The sequence below is a fragment of the Trachymyrmex cornetzi genome, unplaced genomic scaffold, assembly GCF_001594075.2.
Source record: "Trachymyrmex cornetzi isolate Tcor2-1 unplaced genomic scaffold, Tcor1.1 scaffold607, whole genome shotgun sequence".
NCBI classification, from domain to species: Eukaryota; Metazoa; Arthropoda; class Insecta; order Hymenoptera; family Formicidae; genus Trachymyrmex; species Trachymyrmex cornetzi.
In genome coordinates, this window is record NW_017299923.1 from 887,744 (window position 1) to 901,080 (window position 13,337).

Below are 13,337 nucleotides of genomic sequence, written 5' to 3' on the forward strand. Positions count from 1 at the left end.
AGGAAAAGATAGACGATTAGACCAATTTAGAACAATAATTTATTCGTATATAATTATCTTATTAGAGGTTATATATGCCTAATGGACAAGTTACTGTACATACAGTACGATTTCCGAAACAATAACTTACTTCATACAGAACTATTATTTATTATTATATGTCTAATGGACAGGTTATTGCATCTGCTCTTAAATATCGATCATCTTATCGCTTATGCATCGTTAATATAAATTGATGGAATATTTATAATATATATTTTGTTATTTGCGTAATATTTACAAATTTTGTTCACGAAGATAGAGATTATTATCTTATCGAGTTCAACACCCATTATAACAAATCAATTGTAATTAATCGTCAAACAATCGTTTCACATATATGGAACACAATTAGAAATTAACAAAACAATACCATAAAACGTTCAATATTAACGTTTAATATTAATATCTATTATATATTTGCGTTTAATGTTACAAACGTAATATTATATGTATAAAAATAAAAGAAATGGAGAATTTAATGTACTTAATAATTTAATATCTTTTTTATAACTTCGATTTTCAAAACTTTTCTACAAACAACTTTTCTAAGAGTATACTGTAAATGAAAAGAATTTGTCTATCAAGACAGACTGAAATGTTTTGCGTTTATGAACAGATTAAAAATCGATTTTGTGCGTCAATATCTAGCATCTTAATAAACGTCAACTTATAGTAATATAACTTCAATGTAATCATTTCATATACACATTCAACTATATAACTGTTATGTATGTAACATGTACTATATTTATATTGTTGAAGGTGTGAAATAACATTGATATTATATTCTTGTTGATATTCTTGTTGATGTGGCACGCATTGAAAAAATTTCTTTCTTTCAGTTTTCAAAGTTTAGACAGTAACATATATATAATATAAATTTAACAAGTTTAGTACTGATATATACATATGTATATAAGTGTACATACATACATTTAAAACCCGATTGCACCAACATGTTACTTTGACTTTAAGTAAGGCTTAAAACTCTGTCCTTATCTATCTCTCTCGGCATTAAAGAAAGAGAGTTTTAAATCTCGCTCAAAGTAATGTTAGTTTAATTGGGTCTAAAATGTACATTATGATTGCTTTAACTTTGGCAGTTGGTCGAGCAGCCAAATCTCTCTCTCTCTCTCTCTCTCATTCATCGAAGTATTCAGAAAAGAAAAACAATAACAACTTGCATGTTGTATTTCTACAATCACAATCATAAGCATAAATAAATCTATGTTTCTTGAAAATGTGGATATTCGGCGTCTAAACACCAAATTGATATAAAGATCTGAGAAAAAAATGTTAAAAAAGCAATCTTATATCGTGTAACGAATTATATCGAAGTTTTCTTACCGATATGTAAGAAACCAACCATTTGGAATAATTATAAGAACGGCAATTTTCCCCGATAATATTCTTAATTAATACTGTATCGAACTTCATCAGGCCTGTCCGCAAGTCGATATTTACGAGACTTCGTTGTAAAGAATATCCGTCTTTTAAAGCCTCGTTTACAATAGCCGTACAGACTGTCGTATGAGAATTTTGGAGAAGTGCTGTTTTTTTTCTAATTATACGATTGCGAGTTGCAAAAATTCATATTGTATAGAATTGAGCCAATTTCAATTTTTTGCGACTGTGACAAGCATATCGCATAAACTCAGCCAATCAAAACACAGCTAGTTTGGCGGCAGAAGTTTGTCAACGATCATTGACAATTTCCTGTGTTGCTAGTTGGTTTTTTGTGTATTTTTTTGCTGTCGAACATACTCATCTAGCGACATTTTCATGACATGTGATAAATTTTCCTGCGGCATTACTACTCACAATATACGACGAAGCCTGCGCGATTATTGTAAATGAGGCTTAAAATGATGGTAGCAAACTTAATAATTGAATAATCAATTATTAATAATCAATTAATCCTAAAATGGAACGAAATGTAACGCTGACTGAAGAAAGTCACGATTCCATCCTGCCGGATGTCGCCTCGTTGTCTACTTCTATCTTCAGTTTCTGTTCATTTCGTTCAGCCTCTTCGTGATGCCCCACCTGATCCACGTCCACTTCCTCCTCCTCCTCTTCCTCCTTTTCCTTACCGCCTTGCACTACTTCCTCCTTCACCGTTACATCGTCGTTGCGCTTCTTCGGCTCGCGAGTCTTGGTCTCATGAGCGCTCTCGACTGACGAAGGGTGGATCTCTTCTCCCGGACGGTGAAAGGTCAGTACGTGGTGATCCAGTTCCGCGCTGAAGAAGAATTTGAGTGTGCACTTGGAGCAATCGTACGGTCTCGCGTCTAGTCCGTGTTCTTGCAGCATATGATTCTGCGAACAGATGCATTGTTTGTGCATGAATAAAAAGATGAAATAATAAATTCCTGGTTTGCTATATGATATCTGAATAACTCTTTGGCAAAAGTTGTTATCTAGTTGAAATTTTTTTTGTTGAAGGCGAAAAAAACTTATAATTTTTCTTATTTAAATCTTCAATAAGAACTTTATTAATTATGCAGTATAGGGAACTACTTTGCAATGACCTTGACCTTGACATATATTGTCAAGGTCATGACCCTGAGTGACTTTGGACAAATTTTAGCCGTCGCTCCTTAAAAAGTTATTGACAAAAAGAGTTTATCAATAAAAACTTAACTTTTGGACACGACACGCTCTAAGAGCTCACGATCACAAACATGAGTGAATAACTATTACTTTACGTTTGAGATATATCAATAGACGGTTAAATTACCTGAAGACCAATGGGAGTTGTGAAGAGCGACTGGCAGATGTAACAGCTAAGAGCGGCACAACCGGCGAAAGTGTGCTCTATTAAGTGAATTTGTAGCTGCATAGGACTGGCGGCCTCGAATAAGCACAAGTGACAACGTAAAGCCTCCAAGGAAGCTTTTCCGGATGCCTCCAAATGTTTTTTCCTCACGTGTTGCTGAATCTTGGCTTCAGTTGAAAATGACACCTAAGAATTTTAGTATTTTACCTTGAAAACTATATTCACATTCTTGAAGATATAATTTTAAGAACATTATTGAGTAAAACTTTCCGTTTACACAGTCAACTTCAAATGACCTTTGAGTGATCTTGATCCTCAAGGAAGTCAAGATTATCGACCTCTTCCGTCGTATATTGTCAATTAAAAAGATCTTAACAAAATTTTTATGAATGGTATGCAATTTTTAAACAGAAGGTACTAATATTTCAGTATGAGGTGAGTCTCGTTTTACATGATGTTTCACCTTGTCTCTAGATAGGGGGAGGGTAAACTTCACTTCGTGTGAAAAAAAAGTCGGACACAAATTCTTTACTTTAAAGTATTTCTCCGAGAAATTGAGTTTCTACAGATTTTTGTGAAATTTGGATATTTTGTTTAAAATAATTTTATCTATATATGGTTAAAATTTCAAAGATCCTAGTGATGCTGAAATGGAAATATTCACCTTCAAAATTTCAGCTTTTAACACATAAACTTATCAAATCTTGCCGAAGTAACGTTTTAATGCTTTGCGGCGAAAATCTTATACAGATTTAAAAAAAATATAAATATGTAATGTAGAAATATTTTAATTAATTAATAATACATTTTTTATTTTTTGACGTTTCTTTATTATCATTATTTCAACAAAGTGAAAATTGAATGTTTTTATTGGCATGTCTCAGATTTTATATTACATCATCCAACTCTTGTTAAAATTACGTAAAATATTCTATACTAACTTGACACTGTATGCAGGTGTAGGTATTCGAGCCACCGCTGACAGCTTTTTCGTGATCGGTGATCCTGTGCTTCTCTGCTTCTTCGAAATCTTCAAACTTCACCCCGCAATCTTCGCACCTTTTCTTATTCGCGTTTCCTCCGTTCCTGGATCGGTCCTCTACTTTGAGTCCTCTCTCGTGCTCCCACTTATCCTTAGTTTCGTCCCACTGGCCGTCCTTGCTCGCGAGCCAAGTCGTCTCGTATTTCGCCCTATGTTCATAGGTCGTCGAGTTCAGAATAGGCAGTCCCTGAGAGTGTCGCATGTAACACGGTTTACAGACTCTGAGCAGCTGTCCGCTTGTACTGGCAGGATTGGGTGGTAGATTGACAAAGTCCTCGGCTGCAAAGTCGCGCAAGCAGAGACAGCAACCTTGATTTTGACCTTTATCACCACCAGGACTAGTCGGGCTGGAACCGGCACTGCGCAAACTTGAGGACGTTCGTAGGTGATGCCGCGCGTGCAGACGACATTCCAAATCGCTGATCAAGGTCTGCCGACAAACAACGCATGGAGCGGGCAGATGAGGCAACGTATTGTCCAGTCGTTGTTGCGGATCCACATTATCCAGGCTGTGTCTCTGCACGTGGTCCAGAAACTGACTTTCCGACGTGAGACAACCACGACACACCACGCACGTGTCGCTCAGCTGGATCTTGCAATGCTTCTGGAGCTTGTGCTCGGCCAGATTCGCGCCGGACGGGCATACTTCGTCGCAGATATTGCATTTGTGACGTCCACTGGACTCGTTAGATGCGTGTTGAATCCTCGTGTGAGATTCCAGCTCGTTTCGCGAGCGACAAACTTCGCCACAATATCCACACGTCATGCTCAAGGTAGATAGAGCCTTGTTGGATAGCTTGGGGGGCGTATGAGCTAGTTTTTTATGTGCTTGCAGCTCGGCCTCGTTTGCGAATTCACCGCGTTCGCAGAGTTCGCATTGCTGACCGGAAGTACCATAATTCGAACGTTTGTTGTTATTGTCGCGCTGATTCAGGGAGTTATTGTTGCTTGAAGCTGGTGAACGGCCCCTCTTCAGAGATTTTGTCTAGGATTTAGGAAGAAAATCATTTTGCGAACAATCTTATGAATACTTTTTAATTATACGTATAGAATATCTTTGTATTACAGAAGGAAAGAATTCCTTCTTAATATTCAAGGTGTACAAAAAATCCCGAACCCCTTAAACCATCTTAAAAAATAAGCATTTCTGAGAAAAATGTTTCATACAAAAGTGGTGGGTTTAAAATGATCTATTCTCTCTATTGACCTCATCAATTTAATCTTCGGTGGCATCACCGAGGTCAGGTCAAGATCAAATCAATTTTTTTAAATGTAACATCTTATTTTTTATTTCAGAATCTAATAGCTGGTGTCAATAGCTTTTTCTAATAGCTGGTGTCAATAGCTTTTTAAAACACTATAATAAAGCCTTTGACACAATTTATGAGTAAGTAAACAAGTAACATAAAAATGTGTTTCAAAATATAAATTCTAAAACAAATAAACGAAATACGTGTTAATTTAACATATTATAAATGTAAATTTTTTGAAAAAAAAAATGCTTCCACGTTTTGTTTACAAACTGTATCAATATTACCTTTTTTTCTATTTATTCCCTTACATAATATTCGTATAACTTTCCAAGGGTACGTCCAGACTATCGAGTCTGGACGGACTTGAGCCTGTGCATTCATATTCAAAGATCCTACATCCACATTATCGAAATGAATACAAATTCACATCAAATCTTTGAATGTGGACACAGGCTTGGCTCGCGGCTCGATGTTCAGCTTGATAATCTGAATGCTAAATTCTAATATATTCATTTTTTGTTAAATTAACAAAAAAATTGGAATGGATCGTTTGCGACATGCGGTTTCTATTAAATTCGACACATTTTTTCCAACATTTTTTTTTATCGCAACAAGACTTACTTCATCCTGATTTCTGGTCGGTCGATGAACGCGTCCGTTCTCCCTGTTTCTAACTGACGGCACTTGGTGATCTTGCGTTGTCTGATGATGAACCTGAGCGACATGTCGATCCAACAGGAACTCCACCGCGAAACCTTCTCTACAAATGGGACATCTATAAAGACTGGCCGAGTGACTGGCCAGGTGAAGCTGAAGTTCAAGTTCTGAACTGCAGCAGGTTCCGCAAAAGACGCAGCGCGTTGTGATAATACCAGGCGTCGAAGCTGGACTTCTTGTTGTTGCTCTGATAGGACTATTGTTCGTTAAGGAGGGAACGACGGGAGGAGGCGCATGCACGTTACGCACATGGGCCGCCATCTCGGCTTCGCTTCTAAAGAAGCTCCTGTTGTCGCCGTGAGCCGCGTTTGTTCCCGGTGGCGAGTTTTCGTTGTTGGACAACGTACATACACTACATCGATAGATCCGACACTCTTGGCTGTGCTTGACTGCAAAGTGCACCTGTATCGCTACCTTGGAGTCGAACGTGTCCCGACACAGAGCGCAACGGTACAGATGATGCGCATGAGCTTCCAGCAAGTGTCTTTGAAGCTGATCTGGATGCGGGTAGAACTTCTTACAGGCGCCGCATACGAATTCTTTGCTGATCTGTCCTAGGTAATGCTTGGTCAGATGGGCCAGCATGTCTTCACGAGACGGGAAAACCGTCTCGCACTTGGGGCACAAATGTTGCCTGTTGGACATCTCCTGATTACGGTGGTCGGCCTGCAGGTGCCTAGCCACGTGTTCGCGAAAGGATTCGAAATCCTTCAGTGCGGCGTCGCATTGGCCGCATAACAGAGTGTCAGCGGTATAGCTACCAGCGGCGTCCGCGGATGACCGGGTCGGACGTTTATTTGTGAGATCAGCGGCTTCCGGGGTATCTCTGCTTCTCGGCATTCTGGAGTCTCTCGCTGGGGTACTGTTGTAAACGCCGTTCAGTTTCGTTTCACTATAATCTATACTAGTTGTCTGCGCAGGGCGACGATTTTCGCAGTGTTGGAGAACATAGTGCTCGGCATAGGCTGCTGTTGAAGTGCACGGAATACCACACAACGGGCATATCACCATTGTCGCGCTGAAACCACTGTCCACTCGGTGTATCGACAGCGAATGATCGCGCAAGCAGGCCAGAGTGGAGAATTTCATAGTACATTGGTCGCAGGTAAACGCGTTCTCGTAGTGGTCTCGTTCGCCTGCAGGCCTATCGGCTCTTTCCTCGGGTGGGTATTTCCGATCTGAGCGTGGGTCCTTTGAGCCGTCCTGACGATCGGACTTGTCGCGCGAGCAGAACACTGTTTGCTGCTCGTTCGACGTTCTGCTCGGCGACGGTGGTCGCGCCAAACTCTCCGCGCCGCTAAGGATTGCCTGATGCATCGTGCGTACGTGCATCTGCAGCTGCTGCATGCAGCTGAACGAATCTCGGGTGCAGTACATGCAAGCGAGTTTCAGGGGTGAGTTGAGAATCGGTGTAGTAGAAGTACTACCAGTACCCTGCGACGTCTTCAGGACATTCCTCGAATTCAGACTGAGATTCAACGACGGCGACGGCGACGACGGTACCGGCGGTGATGACGTGCTGTGCGAGGAGACACTTCTCCTACCGTAATCGACGTCCTTGCCAGCTGATTGAGAAGACGATGACTGGTGATGCTTCTTGTGAGATTGCATGTGCGATGTCAAGGCAGCGGCTGAGCTATAGCCTCTCGTGCAAGCCGTGCATTGGTAAGGCCTTTGGGTGTCGTGTGTCTTCAAGTGGATTTTCAGGTGATCGCTGGAGAAACGGAACATTCTTATGTTCGAAAATTCGTAATAGTAAACGTAATCAAAGCAGCGTTGTACTTAAGGATGCACTAAATTGTCAAGAAAATTCTAAATTACTGTATGTAATAATAATCTGTCATTTTTTCATAAATTTTTAATTATTTTGAAAATATGTTACATGGATACATTCTATTTCAAATAATCATGAATGTGTTCTTTATATATTTATACGTATTAGAAAACACTTCACCAAAAATTTATTAACCGTACAAATTGAGAATAACACTTTTACAGATTTTAAAGATGATGTACCTAGTACTTAATAAAATGGTATTTATCCATCTGTCCATTAATTTATCAATGTATTTTAAAAGCGAAACAAAAAATGGTATATAGCGTGGTCTCTTCTCTATTTTAAAACTAACTTAACCGTTTTCTATACAATACTAATATCCGATCGTCAAATACCATTCTTGGAATAGATGACCGGTGCTATAGACCAACTTATCTTTAAACCGCTAAATTGCCTTTCGTTGTACAGATCGGGGATCTAATTCAGGAAATTCTATTTCCTGTAATACGTGACGAGTCCATGTATATTAAGGCTCATCAGGAACACCGCGCTGTCAATCACACTTGAAAATAGATTCGCTTCGTGAAGATATTTCGATTTTCACCGCGGAAGTTGGACATAAAGCTATCGGATAGCGCGGCGATCTTTAATAATATCGTAGGATGTGATCAATGATGTTAATTTATCGGCGATTCGGTAACTTCAAGCCAATTCGAAGCGGGGTACTGGCGTTTAATATCTGATTGGATTTTATCAGCGATGCGATCGACAAGTCCGTATCTAACGGAAAGAATTAAACGACGGCGATTCTGTTAAGAGCACAATGCGAAAAACTTAATAAAGATGGACGGATGAAGCTCGTTGCAACTTGTATGAAAATTTTCCCCCCTCGAACGCTAATTAAGCGTTCCATTAATGAAACGCTTATTCTTTGACGTATTAGCGTTGCATCCACACTCAGAGAAAAACATAGTGATGATCATGGTAATTATAAATAGCTGAGAAAAATGTTCCAATTAAAGCAACAAAAAGCACCAACAAGAATGATATTTTGATGAGACTGAATCAAATTTCTGATTATGAAACCAGGAATTCTATATTTGATTTCACTAAAACGCCATTCTTGCTGGATTTTTTTGTTGGTTTAGACAGGACATTTTTCTCAATGTGACAACTATACGAGTTTTATATAGAGAATTAAGGGGACATTTTTATTTTTTGAAAATTAACTTTTCGTCATCTTATCCATTATTGAAAATCATCTTACCCACGTAGGTATGGGAACAAAATGACGAAATTAACACATCCATAAAAAATATAAATAAAAAAAAATTTCTAATTTATTTAACTTTTTCATTTAAAAAAATAAGACTGTAGTGAATTTGAAAAAAAAAATCACTCTCTTTTACTTGTCACAGAAATTAGGAAAAAAGGAGCCAGTAGTCTAATGGCTCAGGACGCTCGTACGGTTTACAAGAGATCCGGGTTCAAGTCCCGGCCGAGGTAATATTTTTCGCAATAAATTTATTAACAGTTTTAATATATTAACATCTTTATAATATATGATGCTTGATGGTAGCATCGAATCATTAAAATTGCTTGTCTTGTCAATTTAATTCGCGATTACTAGAGTAGTTTTAATTGCGTTTATTTAGTCCGGAAAAACAATTCGGCGCGCAGTTAGAAAAAGACTACAATATGGTATATATGCAAGTACATATATAGTATATATTAGTAATTCAAGATTGAATTATTTTAAAGCAACGAAGATCTAGCTCTGACCGTAATAGACATTTAATTAAAGTTCTTGTATTGATTAATATATATTGATTGATATAGAACTGTGTTTATAGTTATTAATACTATAGTAGTCATAATTATAATTACCTATAATAATATATAATTATAGTTACAAATACCAAACAGTTTTTCTCTCAGTGTAGACGGAAAAAGGAACAAAATCAAATTACAATTATTGAGAAAAGGTAATTCTAACTTATAAGTTACTTCTTACTCTGGATATTAACTATTATTTTCAATCTGTGCAATTCTTTTTTTAATTAAACAGGATTTTCGTAATGTCACAAAAACAAGGTAAAACAAAAGTATTGTTTGCAAACCTTCGGTGAACAAATGAGAAAAATAATTTATATTATTTCAAACCATCGACCTCAGTCTCTTCGTTAGACGCGATCGCCAATTGATAAGAATAAATACGACTAAAACTAATACGGTCCGCGAGTTTATTTATCATGTTTTTTGCAGAATTAAGGTTTCGATGAACTGTGAAAAATTTTCATCAGCTACGGATCTATCTCGTGTCATATTTTTATCACAATTCACTTCGTTGAAGATACGTGTACCAAAGATGTGTTTTTCTATTAGGACCGGTATGAATAAATATAGATATTCCGAACATATCGAGTTTAGAGTAATTATTTTCGAGGCTCACGCGGAATGGACGAGTCTTAAATCTCTACGATAAAAAAACGACATTTTATTTATTGTAACAAGAAGAGCACATCGATATATATATGTAAAGCCGTACATCGATGTATTTATAACGCCGATATTGAATATATAACATCGAGAGAACGCGAAGATTTTGAACGGGTCGAGTCTGTGTAACAACTCCGGCGATTTTCGCGGTAGACCCGGCTAATGAATAATTCATTCTGTGGCTAGTGTGTATGTCCAGGCCGGCAGTGTGGCGGAAAACTGAATCTGCGGGCGTTTAAGGCGAGATCGGGTCCGCGAGGTCCGAACGAAGAGGCGAACGGCGGAGGTGCGATGGTCAAGCGAGCTGTCTCGGCACGCTGAAACGAAGACAGACGGCGAATTTACTCCTGCACTTTGCGCCTGAATTATTCATGCGCCACCAGGATTATCGCCCGGGTGAACCGCGGCTGTCCTATTATCGAGCATATCGTTTCGCGGCCGACCAAGCGCGACTGATGACGATGCGAGGAGAAATAAAAATGGGGAAAAAAGTAAAAAAAAAAAGCAAGCTGAAAAAGAACGACTCAAAAGCGTCGTGCTCGCTTAACGAAGAGAATGGATCAACGATGAGTCTGCATCAGTGACGAGCCTGTATTAAATATTAGTCGCGTATTTCTGTTTTGATGCCGATATTATATGGCGTTTCGCCGACGTGTTACCTTCGACGAGGCGATGGGAGATGACATTAGAATGGTAGGACATTCAAACGCGGAGTATATATCCCTCTGCCGATGTTTATTGGTATTGTTACTTTTTCATTATTGTTAAATTCGTAATTTCGAGTTATTCCTAATTTTAGTTATTTTTAGTCGTTCTTATAGGTCGCCATATTTAGTAATGTTATTAATTTAACTAAAATATAATAATATAAAATAATTTATCCCCAAAAATGTTAAATCTGACTGAGAAATTTAGTTTAACATTTACTAAGTGCGGGTATTCACTTCGGACGCATTCATATGTTTATAAAAACACGTTTCTTCTTACTTTTCCTCTCTACTACACTATCTCTTTGTCTTTCACATACTTTAGATATGATAATTTCGTTAAATTATAAATTAAAGTGATGAAATTAAAATAAATATTGAACCCTTTGGGTATCGGATTTTTTTCAATTACATTGATAAAATTGTTAGAGAAATGTACCAAAAGAGAGAAATTAAACAATAATTACGTGCGTAAGGGTTATAATTACTTATTATAATTGCAATGCCAAAAACTATTTAGCCATAGAAAGAAAGTGACATAGAACTTTTGTAATGATTTGACTGTTTAATCCTTGCAAGAATGTAAAATTCAAGTAATGGCGAGCAGCCATTACATAAGAAGAAGAAGATGCGTTTGGGGTGCTGCAAGGAAATGGAAATAAATGGTCCGTTAAACTCCACCCTCGACAGTTCAAAGAATCATCCTGTCGTGGTGATTCGTGGGTGCAACAACGGTCTCGATTTCTACTTTCATTAATCTCGAAACATTTGTTTTGTAAAGATTCAAATACACAAAGTCGTTTGTTCTATAAATCATCTAATCTCGACTTGTATATTTTTTTTATTGGTTTTTTGAAATGATTAATATCATTTATCACAATTTATGTCTACATGAATAGAACGATTTTGTCGAAATAACTAAAAATTTAGATAGAAATTATTGAAAAATTAGTCAGAAATTTAAAAATAATTTTGTTGGATTATCAAAATAATTATATAGAAATTTTAAACATGAAGAGTAGTGCTGTAAAAAGTGTTGACACTTTAAACAATTAATTTGAACGTCCTACAAAATTATTTTGATAAATCAACAAAATTATTTTCAGGTTTGTATCGGGAGGATCCCGTTTGCTTACATATTGATTGCCTACAGCATCGTTTGCCTAAATTCACTTTTGCGCACAACTAAAAATTTCAGAAACAAAGTCACATTTGTCTACATATATGTATTATTGCCTACATGTATTATTGTCTACATGAATTATTGCCCACAGCTCGATTGCTTATATGCAAGCACTTTTGCGCACAAGTAAAAATTTCAGAAACAAAGTCACATTTGCCTAAATATATTATTGTCTATAGTTCGATTGCCTATACATTTTCTAGTGACCAACCGTTCCAAATTGGGAGAGACAAGCCCAAATTTTAACCTTTTATCCCTTTTTATAACGCGTCCCAAATTTTATCCCAAATTAAGACCATAATCACAAATTATCCCTCTTTCTTAAGAGATACATCCCAAATGCAATTGTGGCGTTGCAAGTGTCACATATTGAACTGCCATCTAGTAAGGCTGCTTTCCTTTTAGGAGACACAGTCAACACAATTATCGTTCTATCTTTATCATTCATTGAATATCAAATAAGATAAAATTATGTTTGTGTCGAGTGTGTCCTCTAAAAGGAAAGCAGCCTAAGTGTATCTGATACCTGCGATTCGAGAGCGCGCTTTCAGCGCTAATCAGCGCTAATGTGCGTTCTATCTTCATTGAATATATAACAAGAAAAGCGTTAAATTTGGTGTACCTCACGAGCACACCTCTTCTTTATTACACCATGGAACTAACTTAATTCCACAAAAAAAAAATCATAAAAATTGTCACATCTTAAAAAGGATGGTTTTTAAGGGTTGTGAAACGAAAATAAAATGACAAATAACAAAAATGACATTTGATTATTATGTTAAGAATATATTCTTTTTGTGGATATTTAACTAATCAATTTTTTGTCAAGTTGAAAAATAGTTTTCCCTTTTTTTGAAGAACTTAATTTTTTTAGTTGTGCCACTTTTGAAGAAAGGGAACGATATACTTTTTCTTGAAAAGTTTGTGGAAAAAGAAAATTTTAAAAATTAAAAATGTGTAACAAATAAGATAATTTGTTCCCAACGTGTTGCTGGATTAGATTTCGTTTTTCAAACCGTATGAATAGATTTCTAATGTTTTAACCTTATTGGAAATTATCCTCGAGAAGGTATAATGATACGATCGAAATGATACATTGTTGCGTGTTTGCAATCTGTCATAAGCAAAAGTCTCGGTTAAGAGCCGAGATCAGATCTCTCTCGCGCTGAACACTTGACGTGAGAACCACGGAGATTTTCACCCTTTTGTTGGGTCACCCAAACCGACAGTTAAGGTGGGAGGACGAATAGAGACGTGGCGTAAAGATCTGGCTGTGCGATTATAATAGCGGCTGACAAGTGAGGAGCAAAGACTTGTTAGGACTTTACTAGAATATTT

The 13,337-nt window shown here is 37.1% G+C and overlaps 1 protein-coding gene across 2 annotated transcripts in view; it reads right to left on the reverse strand.

Annotated features, from left to right (window-relative positions):
- Window positions 1-1,490: 1,490 nt before the first annotated feature.
- Window positions 1,491-13,337, reverse strand: part of L (zinc finger protein Lobe) — a 122,264-nt gene continuing 110,417 nt past the window's right edge. For both annotated transcript variants that reach the window (XM_018516007.1, XM_018516008.1), the window contains 4 exons: window positions 5,738-7,547; window positions 3,763-4,848; window positions 2,783-3,007; window positions 1,491-2,361 (listed from right to left, as the gene is read on the reverse strand). In XM_018516007.1, the coding sequence (XP_018371509.1) occupies window positions 1,999-2,361; window positions 2,783-3,007; window positions 3,763-4,848; window positions 5,738-7,547 (3,484 nt within the window). In that variant the 3' untranslated portion in view covers window positions 1,491-1,998. The remainder of the gene's footprint in view (window positions 2,362-2,782; window positions 3,008-3,762; window positions 4,849-5,737; window positions 7,548-13,337) is intronic.